Below are 22,805 nucleotides of genomic sequence, written 5' to 3' on the forward strand. Positions count from 1 at the left end.
TCAGCACATTTATCTTTAGGACAACCTTCTGAAATAGATAAGGGAGGGGCTCTTTGCTCTACTCCTCAGATAGGAAATGATGTTCAGAGAGGCAAGAATGATTTTGCCATTGACGAGTAGACCAAAATTGCCAACTTGGACTTGTTTTGTTAGGCTAGCACAGTGGTGGTGAAAGAGCACCTTCCTCAAGTGTTGTTGTGAGGATCAAATTAGTTACTACTTGTGCCTGGTATATGTGGAGTGCTCAGTAAAGTTTGCTGTCCCTGGGCTTCCCTGGTGGCGCAGTGGTTAAGAATCTGCCTGCCAATGTAGGGGACACGGTTTCGAGCCCTGGTCTGGGAAGATCCCACATGCCGCGGAGCAACTAAGCCCGTGCACCACAACTACTGAGCCTGCGCATCTGGAGCCTGTGCTCTGCAACGGGAGAGGCCGTGACAGTGAGAGGCCCGCGCACTGCGATGAAGGGTGGCCCCTGCTCTCCGCAACTGGAGAAAGCCCTCGCACGGAAACGAAGACCCAACACAGCCAAAAATAAATAAATAAATTAATTAATTAAAAAAAAAAGTTTGCTGTCCCTAGTCCTGCCATTGAGATAAGGCAAGAAGGATCATCGCCAGAATCACTCATCCCAGTTGGCCAACTGGGAAGGAGTCCCAGCAAAGGGCTGCATAGATAAATGCACATGGACTCAGGGAATCCCCAGAACGAAATTGGTCTTTGACACTTCTGCAACCATGTTTCCTCTGGTCCAAAATATAAGACTTCTGGATTCTCATGACAACAAGTGTCAATCCTTCCAGAGACAGGGAACCTCAGGAATGTGACGTTACCCTCATTTTCAACCTTATCTCCTCTTTGTCCCTATGGCTCTGCAGCCAAACTGCTGTCCTCACCATCCCCACAGGCTCCACGGGCATCGCCACTCACCTGTCTTTGCTGAGGACATTCCTGAGGCTGGAATGCACTGAGCTTTCTGTTGGGGTGTCTATCCTGTGTCCTTCCCATCATTCAATGGCCACATCTCTAAAAGTCACCCTTGGCTCCTCAACCCCCATACATAAATTTCTTCCCTTCGCCTCTGTAGCTCGTTCTGTGATCATATGCTCCTTAGCATGTTGTCCGTGGGTTTGCCTGTCTCCATCATATCTTAGCACAGCATCTAGCACAGAGCTATGAAACACCAGGCACCTGTGGGCTGAGTCCTTGAACATGGCAGGGATGTGATGGCCTTCAGACAGCTTACAGTATAGAGGAAATCAGACAGACCTGGATTTTGATCCTGCCTATTTACTAGCTGTGCAACTTACAGTATCTTACTCCTCTAAGCTTCCATTTCCTCTTAGTGAAAGAGAAACAGTGACTCCTCACAGGGACATTAAATGCAAAGCATATGTAAAGCTGGGATGACCAACTGTCCTGGTCCTTGTTTGCCTGAAACTGATGGGGTTCCTGGGACGTGAGACTTTCATTGCTAAAACTGGGCAAGTCCCAGGCAAACAGCTTGTCAAAAGTAGCTAGGTTGGTAACATGTACATAGTAGGCATTCAATAAATGCTGTTTCCCCTCTTTCTTAGGCCATGGAGGTATTAAAGGGGAAAACAGAGCCCTAGGAAACTTTGCTGTGAGGCCCAGACTCTCCCTTTATTCTCCCTTCTACCTACTGCCCCTTCATCTTGCTAATTACCACCTGGTAATAGGGCTGAGATTCACCCATCCTCCCTAGGCAGCTTCAGAGGGATAGGAGTTAAGCAATGCAGCATGGTGGGCAGGAGGGAAAGATGGAGGCCCCACCAGGCAGCGGTATTCAGGAGCCTACTGTGTGCAGGCCTGGCTCCCAGTGCTGGACTCCAGTGAAGGCAGAGCAGAGGTAGCCTCGACCTCCTCAGAGCCTACACCGGTTTCCCTGTGCCAAGCATTCACCACATGACATTTTGTACTTACATTCTCTCTTCTGTCTGATCCCCATCCATGCCTGAAATGAATCAGGGCAAAGGAAAAGAACTGAGCATAAAGACTTTCAAAGAATATAGATAGTTTCACTTGATCTAATAATGAGAAATCAAACCCATGAGCCGTGATAAAATGGGAAGCAAAATCCCCAGCAGAAAAGCAAGGGAGAGGGAGGTTTGGTGACTCCATGTTCTATCATCATTGTGAGCTGAGCTAGACAACATTTATTCTGTTTAGCTACTGCTGCAAATCATTACATTAAAGAAAAAAATGTTTAATCAACAAACTAACTCTTAGTAGCTATTAAATTTCACTGAGTAGATGTTTCTCCAAGCAAATAAAAACATTTTAGGAAACATTCTCCTTTGCTGATATTTTAAAACAGCCATCTTGGGGCTCACCCTTCCTGTGAAGTGAAGATAATTGGGAAATGCTGCTGCTTTGGGACGTTCCCCTGATGCATGAGCTGGTCAAACAGATTTGATGACAGCGGCCTTAGAGCTGTGGTGGGCAACTGTCTGCCTGGGCCCGCTTCATGTTCTCCTTAGAGAGAGGAGGACGATTTGTTGAACGCCTCCTGTCGGATGCCTCACGTCATCGCATCCTGTGTTTATTTAAAACTTTGATATTTTGTTCATTATGATATTTTTGACATTCATTTTGATTTTTCAGAATAGTCCATTAAAATATTAACTCAGTTACTGAGGTTTTATTGATGCACCCTGACCCTGGCCCTGATTTAGTCCTCACACTGGCCAAGCAAGGGCCATAGTTATGAATCCTGATTGCACAGGTGAGGTCAACGGAAGCTTTGCTTGTGTCTTTAGTAAGGAGCAGAAGTGGGCCCGACCCCAGATATGTTTGTGTCATTGGCTAAATAGGCCCCAAAAGACTGTATAGTAAAGTTAGAAATATTAGAACTGACTTTGGTATTCTGTCACCATAAAACGTGGTTGAGCAGTGAGGAAGACACTAACAGTAACCTAAAACTTCCCACAGTGATTTCCTCTCTGCTGCCTATATGGAAATACAAAATGGTAGGTATAGTTCCTACACCTTGTGATGGAAGGAAAATGCAACCAAAAATCTGACTGGTTGAGGAGAAGGTCTCCACAAATGGCAGTCATTCCTGTGCTCCCAAGGAAGCATCTCTCTACGCCTCTCTGTGCTAGATTGCCACGTCCTTCCAAGTGACCCAGGCACTCTACATCCAACCTGAGAAGCCTGAACACTCCTCAAGCCCCAGCAGCAAAATGAGCCCACTCCCACCGGGAGCACCATGGTCTTGGGTCCCTACGCAGAGCTCTTTCTACAAGGCAGGAGTTCACGTCACCCCCTCTGCACGACAAGCTCAAGCGACAGAAGGCAATTACTTTGGCACAGGTGGCTTCTTCCCTGGCAGGGGGCTGCTCCTGTCGTGCCTTTCCATGGCTGGTGGCAACGGGGGCTTTTGTATCTTGGGTAAATGCTCCCCGAGAGGCCTGCAGAGTTGAGAGAAAGGATGTGTGGGAAACAAACTAGAGTCTTACAACACGTGCCACGTACCCTCACACAGGTGCCCAGAACCACTCACCTTCCCGCTGGGGCAGAGAGCTGCAAGGCAGGAGGGAAGATGTGTGAGTGTCCTCAGCACTTTCCACAGAATAAATACAAGGTACAAAACAGAACAAAAACGAAAACAAACGAAACAAAACAAGGAGAAAGCTTACCTTGTCAGAAATCGCTGGTTTCTTTCCTGTAAGTGACAAACAGCAGGTAAGCCTTGAGTTTAAAAGCTAAGCATTAAAACATTGTTTGATGAACCTGAATCCGAGCCCCTTGGAGGGCTGCTTGGGTTTTAGCATTGAGGAATCATAGACTATAGACCTGGAGGTGTCCTTTACCGAGCACCTAATTTTATAGGCTCAGACAAATTAAATGACTTTGCCCAAGGGTCACACATTGTTGTGTACATACAAACAGTATTGTGGGTTCTGTGCTTCTTTCCAATTTTTTTTTGTAATATAACTGATGATGAAAAGGATTAATGCCCTCTTGAGATTTTATGCCTTTCATTTGTCTAGAACTTCTTTGTACAGCCTAAATTTATTTTCATATCTGAAATAAACCCATTTGCCATGGAGGGGTTAATTTTCCTTCAGTCCTCTGGTACACTTGCCATTATGTAAGGTATTACACTTAGTTTCTGGAAAATTTTTTAACTTGGGGTACAGGGTTTCAGGAGATTCTCCTAGTGGGCTGCAAATCATTTTGTTTTGGTTTTTGTTTTTCTTTCTTTCTTCCTTCCTTTCCTTTCCTTTCCTTTCCTTTCCTTTCCTTTCCTTTCCTTTCCTTTCCTTTCCTTTTCTTTTCTTTTCCTCTTTCTCTCTCTCTCTCCCCCTCTCTCCCTCTCCCTCTCTCTTCCCCTCTCTCCCTCTCCCTCTCTCTTCCCCCCTCTCTCTCTCCCCCTCCCCACTTCCTTCCTTCTTTCCTTCCTTCCTTTTTTCCTTTTACTTTTCTCTTGGAACAGATGACATGCAGCCTCCCTGAAGAAATACTAGGCATACCTGAGAACTCTGCATTGCAAAGTTATTCAAAGCAATGTATTTTTTTATTCTGTCTGAAGTCCCCTTGAGTAGATATGCCCTATGTCTTCAGTGTAATAAAAGCATTAGTTAATTGGATTCAACCAGGTTTAGAAGCAAATCCTGTATGATTTTGAGCAAGTTAAAGTCTTTGAGTTTCAATTTCCTCACCTGTAAAATGGGAATTATAGGTTAAAGCTGCATAGGTTTGCTATAAGAATTATAGGTTAAAACTGCATAGATTTGCTATGAGGATCAGGTGACAATTTATATGCAGGGCCAGGCAATGACCCAAGTGTGCTGACAATTGTTAGATAGCTCCTCTTTCTTCCCCTCCCTCCACCCCCAGCTCAGGTAACGCCCTAGGGTGAATGGTGATACATCTGTCTGGAGTTGCATTTTCACAACATGATTTATTCCTTAAAGACTGAACACATCCCTGGCCCATGATAGGCCCTAAGAATCTTGTTCCACTGTGAAGAGCTCACTGCCTAGTGGGAGAGAGTTGGGTGGTATAAAAAATGTTCATTATTTATAAAATTTTGGGTTGAGGTGGAAACCCTACTTCAGAGGGGTACCCAGAAAACTTAAATTTATATCATTAGATATAATGATATAAATTATATCATTATAATGAATAGATTTTCTTTTAAAAACATCTGCTGATTTATGCATATTCCCTGGGCATGTTAGGAGTTTCCCGATAAGAGTCTGAGCATTGTAAGAGGTTAATTCTCCCAAAACATCACAGATAAGGGAGTAATTCAAGGGTAGAGCTGGTACTGTCAAGAAAAGGTGTCTGGGCTTCCCTGGTGGCGCAGTGGTTGAGAATCTGCCTGCCAATGCAGGGGACACGGGTTCGAGCCCTGGTCTGGGAAGATCCCACATGCCGCGGTGCAACTAGGCCCATGAGCCACAATTGCTGAGCCTGCACGTCTGGAGCCTGTGCTCCGCAACAAGAGAGGCCACGATAGTGAGAGGCCCGCGCACCGCGATGAAGAGTGGCCCCCGCTTGCCGCAGCTAGAGAAAGCCCTCGCGCAGAAACGAAGACCCAACACAGCCATGAATAAATAAATAAATAAATAAAATTTAAAAAAAAAGAAAAGAAAAGGTGTCTTTAAAAAAATAAATAAATAAAAATAAAAATATTTTAGAAGGGTAACTTTTGTTCAGGAAGTGATCCTGAAGGATTTGACATCAGTATTCCATTTTTCTGATGCTTTGACTCATGGTAGTAAGCAGGGCTGGGGTCTGAAGTTGAATCTCTCGGTCTTCGTTTTCACGTAATTTGTCCAGCCCTCTGCAGCAGGCCATTTTAAACTCAGATAGCCAACATAGCTTTGCATGAGTCGGCAGAGCTGTGATACAGTTCAGGGAAACAGCAGCAAGCAGTGGCATCAAATCCAAGAACTGAAAGTTGTTTTGCCGACAAAAGAGGAAACTGAGCCACAAAGGCTAAACGCCTTGCTCACCGGGAAGCTAAGGAAGGGCTGGGGTGGGCTGGGGGTTCCAGGCTTCTTACCCCTCAAGGCCCAGGGCTCCTTGCCCAGAACTCCCTAGTCCACGGCAAGGAAAATCCAGTGTCTCCAAATGCAGCATTATGTGGTGGAAAAGGGCACCCACGGTGAAGTCAGAAACACTTGGGTTCAAATCCTGCAATTCCCTAATTATGCAAATTTGGGAAATTTATTCAACCTCTCTGAACCTCAGCTTTATCATCTGCAAAGTGAGGATGATAATACCCCCTCTTTGTTGGGCTGGGGTGAGGACCAGAGATAATGTAGAGATAACTCTCCATAGCCATGGGTTCCACACCCATGAATCAACCAACCTCAGATCAACAGTATTTGGAAAAATAATTCCAGAAAGTTCTAAAAAGCAACACTTGAATTTGCCATGCACTGGCAACTATGTACATGTATTTATGTTGCATTTACTTAGCATTTATATTGTATTAGGTATTATGAGTAATCTAGAGATGATTTAAAGTCCACAGGAGGGTGTACGTAAGTTATATGCAAATACTACACCATTTTATATAAGAGACTTGAGTATCCCTGGATCTTGATATCCACAGGAATCCTGGATCCAGGGATCCCCCCCCTACGGATACTGAGAGACAACTGTAACTTATTTGTGGTAGGTAAAGCACTTGACCCATAGTAGGTGCTCAATAAATTGTAGCTAAGTTTTAGAATTGGATTAAAAGTAGCTTTATGTAGAGGTAACTGCAATCCAAGAATACTCTGGGCCAATTCTGGAGGAAAGAACTGTAGTATACCTGTAGTATACCACCCATACAACAGAAGACAGCTCTGACATTTGAATAGCACCTTAGAGTTTTATAAAGTATTTTCTCATTACAGAGCACCCACCTGACAAATAAGGAGACAGCTCTGAAAAAGCAACATCCCTGTGGTCAGTGAGCTGCTAAGTTAGCAGCCAAGGCAGCCGACAGCAGCTCTCCCAGGCCTCTTGCCTCTTAGCCCAGATGCCTCCCCATCCTCCTTCAGGAGAACATGGGATGGATGTGCGTACACAGATGGCGCCCATGGAGAAGCAGGCCCAGCACAGGGCTAAGGACAGAAGCTCTGCATCAGGCTTCTCTGAGTCTGGGTTTCCACCCCCATCACTTGGTAGCCGAGTAAACTTGGTAAGTTACCTCTTCATGCCTCAGTTTCCTCATCTGTACCATGAGGATGATTCTAATAGTCCCCACTTCATAAGATTGTGGGGATAGTTAAACGAGATGGTCCCTGTGAAAAGCATGCAGTAAGCACTCTATAAATGTTGGCCACTGTTACTATGCATCAAATATAAAAGACACCAACCTAGTGCGAAGGGCTCTCTGTCAAACGGAGCTAAGGAACGATCTAGGGGCGGTTTCGTGCTTCTGTCTATGGAAGGAGCAGGGACTGAAAGGGAAACACTGAAGTCAGTTCAAAGAAGAGAGCAGTTGGCTGGGGGAGGGGCGCGGGTGGGCTGGTGGGCAAGAGAGGGCAGCCCCTATACTTACGCTTTGCTGTTTTTTGGTTTCTACTTCTGCTAGGCTCTTCGTGGTTGGGCTGGGGTGGCGGTAGTGGCTGCTTTAAAAGAAATCCACGTATTAGGAAGCATTTCCAACCCATCAGCAAGCCCTGAGGGCTTTATCCGCCTAAATAGGTGTGAAGTTGTTCACTTTTCTCCACCCCCATGTTCCACTCACACATATAACTGTCCATTTCTCACCTGAACTGAGCTCCCTGTCCCACACACTGTGAGAGTGTTTTCCACATGTCACTCCCCTGCCAAGCTTTTCAGTTGCTCCTATCACGTTAGGAACAAACCTAAAACTCACCATGGCCCGCGAAGCTCTGCCTGAGCTGCCCCCTCTCCACCCGCCCGTCCAACACCTTTGTACGCTCCTCTCTCCAGTGCCCACCGGACTCTCACCATAAGTATCTTCCTGCAGTTCCTGCAAAATCTCAAGCTTATGCACTCTTTGGCATCTCTGTACTTGTGTTTTCCTCTGCCTGGGATGTTGTTTTCCCAGCTCTCGCCACAGCTGGCTCACCCTGGCCAGCTCAATGTCACCTCCCCACCTACCATCATGTTCCCTGGTCTTCTGTCTCCCTAGCAACACGTTACTATTCAAATTACCTTGTTTATACATCTCTATACTTGTTTATCATCCATCTACCCCTAACCCAAATAAAAATTTTATTAAAGCAGGGATCTTATTTGTCTTGTTCACACTCTATTCCCAGCAGCTAGAACACTGCTGGGCACTGCGGCTCAATAAATGTCTGTAGATTGAATGAATGAATTCTGCATCCCAAGAGTGAGGTGAAGCGGTACAGATTTCAAGAGCAAAATGCATGTGTAGATAAATTCAGCTCCATGAGCCCCCTTTGTAATAAAACTGCAAAAGCAGGAGGAAGCCATCTGTTCTTAGATGAGGTGTCCCAACTGTGGGGTGATCTGGACTTTGAGCTTTGGGGAAAATATGTCCTCTCCCTCCTTCTAGCCCTGACACTTGGCATTCACCACAGCTGTCCAAAGTGCTCTGGTCCTTTGTGAAGAGAGCACATTTCCAACTATTGACTCCTGATCCTGAACTTCTCCGGGCCTCTCTGGATACAAGCCTACCTCAGAGATATTGCGGGTTCGGTTCCAGACCACCGCAATAAAGCAAAAATCAAAAGAAGCCTAGTGATGAGGAAAAATCATAAATTTCTCTATGACAGGACAATCAAACTAAGTCAGAACTGAAACACATATAATATGCCCCCATTGGTGATGGGCCTTTCCTATGCAATGTGCATTTGTATTATACATTAACCAGACCTCCTCAAGGCAGGAGGATATAAACAAACTTTGAGAAAAATGGTTTCTTCTGAAACCACCATTGTGACTTTTAAGTTTAGTATTTCTTTCTCATCCTGTCAGGGAGTCACACTGACCTAAAGGCTCACTCTGTAGGTACACACCTGACCAAAACATCTCTGATGAACTTTGTGTTTAATACTAACCTGTCAATATGATACATGATTCTTAGTCTCAAAAACGTATGAAACTGAATCTCTAGCTCCTGAGCAGTGGAGCAGTTCTCAGAGCTTCTGAGAGTCTGTCTCCCAGGTTATAATCCTCAGTTTGGCTCAAATAAAATTCTCTTTTTTTCTTCTTAGTTTGATTGTTAATTGAATTTTTGTTAACACTAGTCACACAATTTTTTTATTTCCCACTGAATATAACAGTTACATTTACACTATACTGAAGTCTATTAAGTGTGCGATAGCATTATGTCTAATAAAACAATGTGCATATCTTACTTTTAAAATATTGCTAAAAAATGCTAACCATCATCTGACACGGCAGAGTTGCCACAAATCTTCAATTTGTAAAAAAAAATGCAATATCTGTGAAATGCAATAAAGCAAAATGCAATAAAACGAGGTGTGCCTGTTAGTTAAGTAGAACCACGGGATCTGAGACTGTAAGCTTGAAGAAAGAGGAAAGGGAGTTTTTCTGCCTCTCTCCCTGGGTTCATGGCATTGCACGTTTTGTTCTCAAACCTTTTGTCGGTGGAATTTCAGATGTTGGCCAGCAGGTGGCGCAAGTCTTTTTGCAGGAGGAAAGGCTGGGGACCCAAATACTAGTAGGTGCCATTAGTTTATTTTACAGTTTTCACTTATATCAAAAGTCAGAAAAAATAGCACAATGAATACTAGAAGGAGACTTTTTATTATACAAATAGCTTATATTGTTTATGGTAAAGAGAAAATACCGATGATAAAAGCATTATGATGTGTATAAAAATCACTAGTATTTCATCCTCCAAAAAGCCCACTGTGAGTACTTGGGAATGCATTTTCCCGGCCTACATATAACTTTTCCTTACTGGCTAGAATTGCATAAAGATGTCTGTAGTTTTTTCTCTCTGCAGAGGAAATCATCGAGTGGACACAAAGTGGCATAACAGAAAGTGTGGAGCCTACCGAATGAGCCCGGCCGCCGGCAGGCAAAGGAAGGATGGCGGCCATCGGCCTCTGCGGGGGCACGGGCGGCTGCTGCACTTTCCCGGAGTGGGGCCGGTCTGTGGAAATGCAAAGGCATTAAAGTGAAAGGAGAAATGCTACATCTAGGCGAGTGTGGGCCACACCCAGGGCTCTCCAGGAACCCCTCCAGCGCCGGCTGGGGGCATCTCTGCATTGCTGGATCCCACAGACTCCCCCCAGCACCAAGGCCAGCCCCAGCCAACATGGCAGGGATGTGCCCACACCTGGGTCATACAGGGTGGGGAGTCCTTGGCCCCTTGCCTTCTCTGTACCTGCCCAGTTTGTCTTACTCTTATACTTTGGAGCAACAATCACCTGACCTCTGGGGAAGAGGTATTCATCAGAGGTTTTGTTGATGAAGGCATGAAAAAAGGCCTCTTAGTAATTAGTTCAGCCAGAACCGTGAAGGAGTGTTTTCAGACAAAATTGTACAGAAGTAAACATGTACAGACACACAAATGCTCACATGCATATGTGCACACATGCACACGCAGACACACACAGAGACACATACACTGAGGCACACCCAGCTGCCTGGGCAAAGTGAAATCCACTGTCATGGCTCATGAGGATCCTGTCCTAGGTCCCCTTCCTTCCCCTCACAAATGCTCTGGGTTGTCCTCCCTCCCCCCCGCCCCCACCACTTCCTCCTTTCTTAAAGGGAGGAGCCAGTCACCGACTCCTGTAACCAAACCACAGACTCTTAACAAAAACTCACAATCTTCTGGTCATCACAGAAGTATCCCCAGGCCAGGTTGATAGGCTGGCAGTGTTCCATCCCTTTGACAGGGAAAGGCCAGGCCAAGACTGTGAGGAAGTGACAGCATTCTTACATTTTGTGCCCTGGCTGCCTCTTCTGCCTCACCCTAGCCCCAGTCCTGGGGAAGCAACACTCTTCCACAGAGAATGGGGCTCAGAACCCAGCAAGCCTGGTCTAATCTCATACCAGTGCACCCGCTCTGGCCATCTGTCAGCTCCTCTGACCCGTCATGCTCCTTTCAGCCTCAGGGCTTTTGCACGGCCATTTCCACTGCTTAGAATGCTCTTTCCATCCCACCTCTATGCTCACTTAGCCAACTCCTGTTCACCCTTTAAGTTTCAGATTAAATATCATATCCTCAGGGAAGCAAGTCCAGATCAGGCATATGCCCCTGCCTCATCTCCCGCGCTTGTCTTCCTGAGTATATATCATGGTTTAATTAAGTCATTTTGCGACTCATTTGTTTGATGTTGCCTGGACTATGAATTCTTTAGGGTGAGGACTGTCTACCATCTCGTTCATTCTCTACGCTCATAACTGGCATGTATGAGGCACTCAACGACTTAGTTACCTGTTTCTTCTCAGGGTCTTAATTTCCCTATATATGAAACAGGCTTGATAATTGTTGCCTGTATCATACAGGGTGCTTCAAAACACAAAATGAAATGTCGACAGAGCGTGAAAGGGCTTTAAAATTGCCAAGTGTTATACAGCCTAAAGGATTCGTGGTATTAATTTTTGTGATATTGATCATCAACTTTCTAGCTCACTCCTTGATATTATGCAAGTGTGTATGTGCCTACTTTCTGTTACCACCACTGCTAGAGTGTAAGCCCTGTGAGGCAAGGGCTGTGTCTTCTTTCCGGATGATTTTGAATTTCAGCACTTAGAATGATGCCTGGCTCATAATAGAAGACCAATAATTTTTGTTGAATGGATGAATGAATAAATGAATGAGGGAGAAATGGGCTGACAGGAGCAGGTAGACAGTGAAAATCTTGAATACTGTTTAAAGATATTAAAGTTATGGCCAAACCACATTCAATAGTGTTATATTTATTCTGACAGTCTGTGGGTAGTGGTGCCACCTAATCATGAATTGGTCAAAGATGGGGAGGAACAGGAAAGTCCTCTTGAGTACCAAAGTAACACTCAAAATAACCTATTACTTCCAAATACCCTTAACTGGCAGTTCAATATCACCCACCATCAGCGATGATTTGTCTGCAATCATAAATATTTGTCTGCAAATCATAAATATTATTGATCCTCACAGCGAACCTATGTGGTCTGTATTGGTATTGTCCTATTTCAAAGATGAGGAAATTGAGGCCCAGAGAGGTGGAGTCACTCGCCCAAAGCCACACAGCTGGTTCGCTGGCATCAGCATGCCAAGCTTTCTGCTGCATGGGCGTTGGCCTCCCATACATCAGTGGGGGCTGGGGGCTGGGCCGCCAGGGCCCTTACCTATGTACGTGGAGCTAGGGTTGGAGAAAGGCTTGGCAGGCAGGATGGAGTTCTGCAGAGCCTCCTCATCATTGGAGGGTGGCGGTTCATAATCAGCGTCGTCTTCCACGGGTGCCTCTTCCTCTTCATTGGGGGACTCATAGTCACCGTCATCCTCCCCATCCTGATCATCATCGGGACTTTCATAGTCATCTTCCTGCCAACACAGTGATGGGGACAACACGGTGTGTAGAGGTCCCTTGGCAGTAGGCGTGCCCGCATCTACTCTCTCTCTGCCAAGCCTCACAGTGGTCCTCAATTGGGGGCAGTCAGCACTAGGACGGTCCTCCCACTACACATGAGGATACTGAGCTCAGGGGGTACAAAATCACAGGGCCAGCAAGATGTAGACTTGGGACCCCCGTCAAGGTCTTCAGACCACTAGGCAAGTGCATTTTTCTCTACATTTTTTTGCACAACAGAGAAAAGCAGAACAAATGAGGGGGATACAGGAACAGAGGGATGGGAGAGCCCGCTGTTTGGAGTAAACACGTTTTTTACTCCAGACATTGCCAAGAGGAAGACTAAACACCAGGAGTGTTTGTGATGCCCCTAGTTAATTGTCAGTTCTGTTCTTAGGGTGCCTATGCTCAAAACTTTCTTCCCTAATGGGGAAACCAGACAACCAAAGCCTGTTAACTAGAAGGCAGGTTAAGTTGTGCCTGAGAGGGGATAGTCAGGGCTGGGCTAGTCCCTTTGCTGAGAGCTGAGTGTATAAAAACAACAGCTTATTATTCGTGACATCTGGCACTGAGTGTGAAGCTGCTCTCTTGGAAGAGACTCTTTCTAAATTTTAAATTATTTATTGTATTTCACGTATGCTTCTCTGTGGGTCTCAGGGAAATTAAGCCCTAGGGGGTGGGTGATTGCCTTTGAAGCAACCCATGAAAGTGGACAGTTACAGTAATGATTTCCCAGGCAGAAGTGGCACCATCAGCTGCCAAGCAATGACTGGCTTATCACTCTCAGGTCAAGGTCAAGTGGGTCCTAAATGAGCCCAGGGCATTTCTCTAAAGTCAAGGGCAGTGTGGAAAGAAGCAACAGGAGGTTGCAACTTGGCAAGGAAAGGTGTGCACTGAGAGCCTAGAAATCCTGACAACCTTACTAGGTGGCTTAAGGAAGCCTGTCTAAGGTGCTCAAGTGAAAGATGCATGTGTTAATTTTTTGACTTGCGGAATATGTATATTTCTAATATTGGAAGACGAGGTTGACTACCTTCCTGAACTCCAAAAAAGACTTCGTCCTGCCATCAGTGTTCCTATAACTTGAGAACAGGGGATGGAACCCCTGATGAACGGGAGGGACTTCGGAACCACGGCCTCAGCACCTCTGCAGCCCTTGCTGACTGCCCCCTAGACCTACAGGGGCTCCCTGCAATCTCTCAGCCTGCACACCCCAGCCCTGTGGCTCCTGACTTTCCACCAGGCCTTTACCCCATAAACCCTTCTCAACAATAGACTTTTCCTCTCTGCTTCTAGAAAAATTATTTTCTCCCGGTGATTTGGCTTGAATATTTCTATGTGTGTTTTTGTTCCTAATCATATTCTGCCCTGTGTATGTGTTATCTAAGCTATAAAATGCTCATAGAATTGGGTTCTTCATCTCCATCACCCCCCAGTGCCCTGTGCAGTGCTGGGCACTTCATGGAACCCCAAATGTTGTAGCCAGTGGCTAGAGGAGACTCCCTGTTTACAGAGAAGATGGAGGTGGTTAGCCTCAGGCTGAGCTCACGGGAGGGACTGCATGGCAAGAAGCGGCAAAGATGCAGCTTCTGCCTAAAAATGTAAACATTTGGGGGGAAACTGGTCTATTTTCCCTTTGGAACAAAATTAATCTGTCATATTCCTTCGTTCTCATGTAGAAAGCACAGACTTAGCTAACATTTTTTTTTTTTTCAAATTCAATGCTTTCTTTTACCAGAATCCCAGCAGGACAAGGGATGTTTAGTGCCTGCTTCCTAAAGGCACTAGAGGCAGCCGCTTACCAGAAAGACCACCGGACGGAGGGTAGGCGACCTGGGTCCTTGGCCTGCCTCTAACTAGACGTGTGGCTCTACTTTCTCCAGCGGGCTCGGCTGCTTCATCTGTAAAGTGAGCAGACTGGGCTACGAGCCGTAATGGAGTTCTTAGCCTGAGTCTGGCTTCAAGCGTGGTGACTACATATGCAGTTTTCTGGGGACAAGATGTGCAGAATTCATCAGACTCTCAAAGGCGTCATCATGACCCCTCAAATATAAAACCCAGTTGGATCGGCCCATCCCTGAGGTCTTTCCAGGGCTGATAGTTAATTCTGAACTCCCTTTCCCTCTGGGTCACCAGTGGGGACTTAAGCCTATGAGAAAGGCTACTTTAAATCTACTTTAGTGTAGACCATGTGGAGGAGGGGTTTGGGGGAGGGCCCTGCTGTGGAGGTGTGCACGGTGGATAACGGCGTGGTCAGCACCCCACAGCCCGTGGCCAAGTCCAGCCCACTGTCTGTTGTTTGTCAGTGAAGGGCTGGTGGCACAAAACCAAGCCCATTCATTCAGGTGTCGTCTACAGCTGCCCTCGTGCTACAAGGGCAGAGGGGAGTAGATGAGGCCAGAGACGCCGTGGATCGCAAAGCCAGAAAGTTACTAGAAGGCTCTGGCCTTCACAGAGCACATCATCTGACCCCTGGGTGGCTCTATCAGGGCCTTGCTCCTTTCAGCATCATGCTGGTTCCTTATGACAAAGGCACTCTGGAAACAGCTGTAAGGTGGAAGAACGGCCCACCCCATACTCACAAAGGATGACCAGCCTCCGTTGTCTTCTTCGTGGCTTTCTGTGGAAGAGGATAACACCAGCATCAGTACCAAAAGAAGCCACAAGAAGGAAAGTCAGAGCCGCTCCCCACTCCGGGATCCTTCCCCACCACTGCCCCATTCCAGGCCTTCATGCTACATACCTGGGGGTTAACAATTCAGTATCAGCTCTAGAATTTCTACTTGAGGGGCTCATTCTGCCAGACAGAGGCAGTGGTTCTTAACCTTTCACATGCATAAAAGTCACTTGAGAGTGCTTTAAAATATGCAGATACCCCGGGCCCTATCCCTAGAGCTTCTGATTCAGCAGGACTGAGTGGGACCCAGGAATCTGCATTTTAACAGGATGTGCAATTTAACAACTGAATAATTGCTTTAAAGACTCAGAAGCAGGAGGGCTGGCTCTGCTTAGGTGCTCAGTTCAAAGCCTGGGTCATTCCATGCACCCCACAGAGTCCCTCACTGTGTCTCTGCAGAGGGTCCCAGCTGAGAAGGGGCCATAGCCAGGTGCCCCAGCATAGTGACATCTCTCCTCCCCTCAATCTGGACCAGCAGACAGAAGAACCAAAGCACCTGTCACCTCCTAAAGCCCTTGCTCTCACCCCTGAGACCTTTACCTGTTTCCTCAGGAAACCGCTGGACTTGGGGTCTGTAAAGACAAACAGCATTCCATTAATGGCCCTACTGACTTAGGGAGATCTCCCTCTTTCCTCAGTCCAGCCCTGCAAGAGGAGCCCCCCGGGGGAGGGTATGTCTCACCACCCAGGACCGCTGCCCTTGTTGCTCTGAAACCAGGGCCAGGCTACCCGAAAATTCTGGAAACCACCAAAGCCATGTTGGTGGCACAACTGGGAGCTTGTGACTGTCTGACTCTCTAGGGGAAGTTCCCCTGATGTCCCAGACACAGGGCAGGATGCAGGGCAGAGACGGGGGGGACCCCCGGACTGAAGGATCACTGCGGATCAGAAATGGGGGCAAAACCACTCCCGTGACTCCCATTTAAAGTTAGACTTGGGTTTGAAAACTCCTTGCATTTCATTAAAGTGACACCAGGCCCTCAGCGGCCCCACTCACTTGCGTGTGAAAATGCTCCTTCTCTCTTCATTCTTGTTGATTTCTTGACTTAACTTACTGAGAATCCTACAAGATAAAGGGACAGGGGAGGTGACAAAACAATCATCTCCCCGCTGCCCCAAACTTCCTCCCGCTGAGCCCTGAAGTTCCCTGATCTGTGTGATCTCAGGTACCTGGGCCAATATTGGCCAGCCTCTTTTTATTTTTATTTTTTTTAACATCTTTATTGGAGTATAATTGTTTTACAATGGTGTGTTAGTTTCTGCTTTATAACAAAGTGAATCAGTTATACATATACATATGTTCTCATATCTCTTCCCTCTTGCATCTCCCTCCCTCCCACCCTCCCTATCCCACCCCTCTAGGTGGTCACAAAGCACTGAGCTGATCTCCCTGTGCTATGCGGCTGCTTCCCACTAGCTATCTATTTTACATTTGGTAGTGTATATATGTCCATGGCACTCTCTCACTTTGTCCCAGCTTACCCTTCCCCCTCCCCGTATCCTCGAGTCCATTCTCTAGTAGGTCTGTGTCTTTATTCCCATCTTACCACTAGGTTCTTCATGATCTTTTTTTTTTTTTCCTTAGATTCCATATATACGTGTTAGCATACGGTATTTTGGCCTCCCGCCAGTCCCCTGCCCGTGGGGCCTCTGCTCCTCACCTCCTGAAGAACTTGTCACTTCCATCCCCCTACCAGTCCCTGCTCCTGCTCGGGAAGCTCTCTGCTGGGGCCTTGGTCTAGCTCAGAGCCCCTCTGTGGAGACGGGTCAACTCACACCTGGCTCCTCTTCCTCTGAAATCCTGCAGCCTTATGATCCGGATATGACCGCTGTGTATTTTATTGTGTTAGTATTCCCCGGGGCTGAGGTCCCCTGACTCTGGGTTTGGCATCCCTGTAGTGATATCTAACTTCTAAGAATCTTCAAACCATCTCCGAGACCTGGAGGAATCAGCTGCTCGCTGCATAACTCTTGACAATAGCTCCCGTGCGCTTCTTGGGTCTGAAATCTCCTTCCATTCTCCGCTCCCTGACTCCTTCTTGGTGACATGGATTCTTATAAACACTTGGTGAAGTGTTCCCGATCTAGGCACAGCCTGCAGAGTGGGAGACTCCCTGAATCACCCATGCCCGGAGGCCACCCTTGGCCAGGACCCTCTTATTCCTTGGATGTTGTGAACTAGCAAATCCCCAAACCCCAGGACAGGAAGGGCCTTTGTGAGTGGGACGGCACCTCTGGCATGCCCTAGCAGTAAGCTCCAGCCGCCCTTCGCACCATTGCTGTGACCAAGGGAGCCCTCATCAGTAAACAGACTCATGTTCCCTAGAGATTTGGGGCAGCTGGAGGAGCCTCAGAGGTGATCTAGTCCAACATCATTTTACAGATGGCACCACAGAGACCCAGACGGAGGACGGGAACGGCCTGCACAGCGGGTTAGTGATGAGGGCCACCCTCTCCCCACCACACGCACCAGCCCCAGAAGCCAGGCTCCCTAGTTTCCAGAGCAGCACACTTTGAACACACCACATCCCATGTTCATGCCCCTGATGCCAGAAGCCCCCTGGGGGTGAACGAGCCTGCAGCCCCTCTGAAAATGACCCGGGGTCTACACTGCTTCTGCTGAAGTGACCACCTCAAGGTAACAGGTTTGGCCTAAAACAAAATTGCTAAGTTAGCAGAAGTAGTCTTGGCGTCCACCACTTCTTGTGTCCCCCATCATCCCCCAGGCCCCCAGTCCCCCCACTTCTCCTTGCTCCCCGGGACCTGCTGCTCGGAACCCTCCAACTCATTAGAGTGACAGGATAAATGAATTGTTAATAAATCCACTGGGAACTTTAGAGGACAGAGAAGGAGAGAGGACAGCGTTTAATCCTCCATCATAATGTCATTGTTGGGATTTCACACTTCACCGGGAGATGCTTGGGGATGGGGCTTCCCAGCGGCCTCCTGATCCCACCTCCAGAGCGCTTATTCCTGGTTCTTCTGTTTCCTTTAAGCGATGGTTTTGAGAAGCTGGTGGGGGTCCCTCTCCTCCCTCCTCTGACGTGCGGTGTTCCACACCCTGGCCAGGTGCGTCTGTGATGGCTGCAGCAGCCATCCCCATTCAGTCACGCCTTCATTCAACAGCGCGCACTCAAGGGCTTCTAAGTGCCAGGAGCTCTGCTGGGGCTCAAGGTGCCTCAGTGAACAAAACAGAGATCCCTGCTCTCGAGGAGCTTACTTGCCAGCGGAGGGAGACAGACAATAAACAACGAACATTTAAGGAAGTGAAATTCTAAGTGAGAGCTGTGTGTACACACATGCAGCAGAGGTGCGGGCTGGGTGAGGGTGGAAGGAGTGCATAGGTGGGGTGCGGTTGCAATCGAAAATGAGCAAGCCTCTGGGAGGAGGTGACTTTTCAGCAAGACCTGAACTGGGGGATGCTGGGCAGCACATCCCTGCAGAGTGTAGGTGGGGGAGGGGGGAGGCCCTGACGGGCTGGCACAGCTGCTTTGATCCTGAAAAGACCTCCTGCTCTCTGCAGCTCCTCTGCTTACTGGTATCTTCAGCAGCCAGGCTGGAAGCTGCTGGGCTTCTAACTGGTGAAGGAAGGAAATGTCAAACCACAGGACACACAGAGGAGCAACACAGAGCTGAGAGCAAGCGGAGCCAGAGAGGGGCTGGCAGCCCAGCCTGCAGCAAACACGGGCGCCCAGGGCCTCCTTCTTTGGGGGGCCTCAGGGCAACCTTCCCAGTCAGCTGGGACCACTGCTGGGGGTGAGTGCAGAGGGTAGTGGTGCTGGTGGACAGAGCAGGAGGTTGTTGCCACCTGTGTGTGCAAACCTTCAAGGTTGTCCCCGACTCCCACATCCCCAGAGGACCAAGTGACAGTGAGTGGCCGGAGATGACTCATTCCCCCTCTTCCCCACAAACCCCAGGCCACACTCAGCACCAGGGAGAAAGGCAGAGGGGGCTGGGCAGCTGGTAGACACAGTTCTCTCTGCTTCGTCTGTTTTAGCCCCAGAAGTGGAGCGAAATTTTCCACAGGAAGTCAGGCCATGGCAGGAGACAGAATCCTGCCATGACCTGGGTTCCAGCCCTGTTGCATCCCTTAGCTTGCTGTGTGATGGGGGCTGGTCTTTGACTTCTCAGTTGAAGGCCTCTTCTGGTGATGTTAGAAGGTACGGAGGGTGGGACAGTGGGTCCTTGTTGAGTTTGACTGCAGCATCCTGCCCAAGGGCAGTGTGACCTCAGGCAAGGCATTTGCCCCCCACCTTGGCCTCCATTCCTCCTCATCAGCAAAACAAGAGGGATGGCCCTACTTAGAGAATCCCTGACCGGCCTGACCATAGAGATTACATGTTACAGACACTGAGCCCACTGGTGACTTAACCCATCGGAGCCTCCAGGAGAGATGCCTTGGGGTGCGGGTGGGGTGTGGCAGTAACACAAGCACCCCGGTAACATGGGTGATTCCTACTGTCTGCAAAGGTTGTGAAATCACTGCTGTCATTCTGGTATTCTTGGAATTGTTTTTTTAAAAAAATAAAAATGGAGGAGGAGGACCAGGAAGAGGAGACGGAGGAAGAGGAGGAGGAGTGAGGTCGGGGGGCAGGAGCAGAATACAGGGTCTCGGTCTGGCTTGATGTGGTCCCTGTAGGGTTTTCCCAGGAGACCTGGGGCTCCCTTTCAATGGTCCCTGTACTTTACCAGCTGTGGGTAGAGGGTCTTGAAGTGGGTCTTGAAGTCAACTTTGCTGGTCACACAGAAGTAGGAAGGAAGCTATGAAAGAAAGACAGGCAGGCAGAAAGGAAGTCAGGGAGGAAAGAGGGAGAGAGGAAGGAAACAGAACAGATAGAAACTATCAGAGCCCACAGCACAGAGTAAGAGTCGATATTATTTCACGAACACTGTATTTTTGTTGCCCGTGTTGTCACATGTACCAGCACACAACTTAAATGTATTTCTTACCAAAGCTTGCATAGCCTGAGCTTTAGATGGGCTTCCCCTGTCTCCCACGAGGCGGGGGGCTCGGGGGGAGACGGGGAGTTGCTCCCCTGACTCTGTTTCAGGGGCACGCTGGCCTCTCCCACGCCCAGAATTGGGCAGAAGTCTGCGTTTGCTCCACGCTGCCCTCTCCGGCTCCTCAAAGCCTCTCTGTCCTCTGACACCACCTCTGTGACTCCTGTCCCGCCTCCCAGCCCACGTTCTCAGTCCTAAACTTGCTCTTGCTCTGCGTGTCACCCTTCTTTAAAGGAAAAAACTCTTCCTTTAAAAGTCAGCCTCCATGTCCTGGCTATTGTAAATAGAGCTGCAATGAACATTGTGGTACATGACTCTTTTTGAATTATGGTTTTCTCAGGGTATATGCCCAGTAGTGGGATTGCTGGGTCGTATGGTAGTTCTATTTTTAGTTTTTTAAGGACCCTGCATACTGTTCTCCATAGTGGCTGTATCAATTTACTTTCCCACCAACAGTGCAAGAGGGTTCCGTTTTCTCCACACCCTCTCCAGCATTTATTGTTTGTAGATTTTTTGATGATGTCATTTTGACTGGTGTGAGATGATACCTCATTGTAGTTTTGATTTGCATTTCTCTAATGATTAATGATGTTGAGCATTCTAAGTGTCCATCAACAGATGAATGGATAAAGAAGATGTGGCACATATATACAATAGAATATTACTCAGCCATAAAAAAACCATGGACCTAGAGTCTGTCATACCGAGTGAAGTAAGTCAGAAAGAGAAAAACAAATACCGTATGCTAACACATATATATGGAACCTAAAAAAAAAAAAAAAACTGGTCATGAAGAACGTAGGGGCAAGATGGAAATAAAGACACAGACCTACTAGAGAATGGACTTGAGGATACAGGGAGGTGGAAGGGTAAGCTGGGACGAAGTAAGAGAGTGGCATGGACATATATACGCTACCAAACGTAAAATAGATAGCTAGTGGGAAGCAGCCGCATAGCACAGGGAGATCAGCTCGGTGCTTTGTGACCACCTAGAGGGGGTGGGATAGGGAGGGTGGGAGGGAGGGAGACGCAAGAGGGAAGAGATATGGGGATGTATGTATCTGTATAGCTGATTCACTTTGTTATAAAGCAGAAACTAAAACACCGTTGTAAAGCAATTATACTCCAATAAAGATGTTAAAAAAAAAAAAAAAAAAAGTCAGCCTCCTTGAACCAAGAGCCAAACCTTCCAAAGTTCTGTCCTATCACCTGAGGAGCCAGGGAGACACCAGGACATGGGCCTCAGGACTCAGGCCTCCGTGTAGAACCAGGCACGTGAGGGGGAAACAAGAATTTGAGGGCACAGCGGGGTCTCCCCACTTCTCAGGCATGTCCTCCGCCCGACAGTGTTACAAGTTTTATTTTACTTGTACTCCACAGTCCTTTTGGGTAGTAGCCAAGAAGAATTATCCCCACTTTTACCAACAAGGAAAGCAAGGCGCTGGGGAAGTGTGTGTCAAAGGTCCCATGATGGTTTTGACATGGAGCTGAGCCAGAAGTCAAGTGTCCTGGGTTCACACTGGGGAGGAGGAGCGGCGGTCGGTGGAGAGGAAGCACTTTTCATGTGGGGGGGACTGCGCACCTCGACAGGGATTAGCCAGTGAATGGGAGCGGGGCAGGCGTGTGACAGAGGAGCCTTGTCACGGTCTCCATCCTGCTGGGGGCTGGGCACATTCTTTCATGGGCACAAGAATGTCATGTTCCAGCCCTGGGGCCCTCCTCCATCCTTCCCCCCCCACCCCCCCATCATCTGCTGTCTTTCTATCTTAGGTAGGCACTGAGTAGATGAGACAAGAGGCTGTCTCTGAGGTTAGGAGACCGACAGCCTTATCAGAAGACAGACAAATCAACAGGCATGACTGCATTACCTCTCTGATTGGATCTTAGCTTTTCCCAGCCTAATTTCACTATCGGTAAATGGGTACAGTGTGCATTAATGTTATAAACAGAATCATCCAATGCCTATCTGCTGCCTACACCACCACCACATTGCTGCCCTCTCCTTATTTTTTAAGTTACACTATATTATTTTAAATATAAAACTTATAGCATTAAAAAAGATAAAAACTCCAAATGGTCACCAGCAGATTTTACCACGTGTTCTATCGATTTAACCAGAGCACGCTCAGCTATACCATTGGTGTCAGGCGAGGTCCTCTAAAAGGAGGTTGACATTGTTTTATTTTAAAACCCTCCTCCATTACATTGTCCTTGATGTCTGTGGGAGAAACTATGTCCTGAGAGAGTGACTATATCTTCAGACAGAGAAGGCTTCCTCGCCAGAAGCTGCCTGCTTACAAAATCTATTTAGTACTGACTTTTTAAGCATCAGGGAAGGAAATTGAGGTATTCAGAGGAGTGTAATCTTGTTTTGGTCTGCTGTACCTAAACACAATTTCTTTTCTATAACCCTTTAGGATAATGAGCCAGGGCAAACGAACCTGTGTACAAGGGAATGGAACAAATAAGCACTGACTATCTCTACTTATCAAGGACGTCACCAGGCAACTTATGTGGGCTGTCTCCTTCATATACACCGTTCCCTGAGAGTTCCTTCTTTCCTCTTCTATCGATGAGGAAACTGAGGCTCAGTGTGTTGAAGCAACTTGCCTGAGTCCCACAGCTGG

At 47.5% G+C, this 22,805-nt stretch overlaps 1 protein-coding gene across 1 annotated transcript in view; it reads right to left on the minus strand.

Moving 5' to 3' along the window:
• The window catches only part of LCP2 (lymphocyte cytosolic protein 2), a 45,869-nt gene that overhangs the window by 10,778 nt on the left and 12,286 nt on the right, over window positions 1-22,805 (minus strand). The window contains exons 4-14 of the mRNA XM_068534612.1: window positions 16,175-16,240; window positions 15,718-15,749; window positions 15,083-15,120; window positions 12,280-12,475; window positions 9,993-10,090; window positions 7,532-7,598; window positions 7,347-7,430; window positions 3,660-3,685; window positions 3,524-3,543; window positions 3,324-3,431; window positions 1,942-1,972 (exon numbers count right to left, since the gene is read on the minus strand). Of these exons, the coding sequence (XP_068390713.1) occupies window positions 1,942-1,972; window positions 3,324-3,431; window positions 3,524-3,543; window positions 3,660-3,685; window positions 7,347-7,430; window positions 7,532-7,598; window positions 9,993-10,090; window positions 12,280-12,475; window positions 15,083-15,120; window positions 15,718-15,749; window positions 16,175-16,240 (766 nt within the window). The remainder of the gene's footprint in view (window positions 1-1,941; window positions 1,973-3,323; window positions 3,432-3,523; window positions 3,544-3,659; window positions 3,686-7,346; window positions 7,431-7,531; window positions 7,599-9,992; window positions 10,091-12,279; window positions 12,476-15,082; window positions 15,121-15,717; window positions 15,750-16,174; window positions 16,241-22,805) is intronic.

This window comes from Eschrichtius robustus, chromosome 2 (assembly GCF_028021215.1).
Source record: "Eschrichtius robustus isolate mEscRob2 chromosome 2, mEscRob2.pri, whole genome shotgun sequence".
Taxonomy (NCBI): Eukaryota; Metazoa; Chordata; class Mammalia; order Artiodactyla; family Eschrichtiidae; genus Eschrichtius; species Eschrichtius robustus.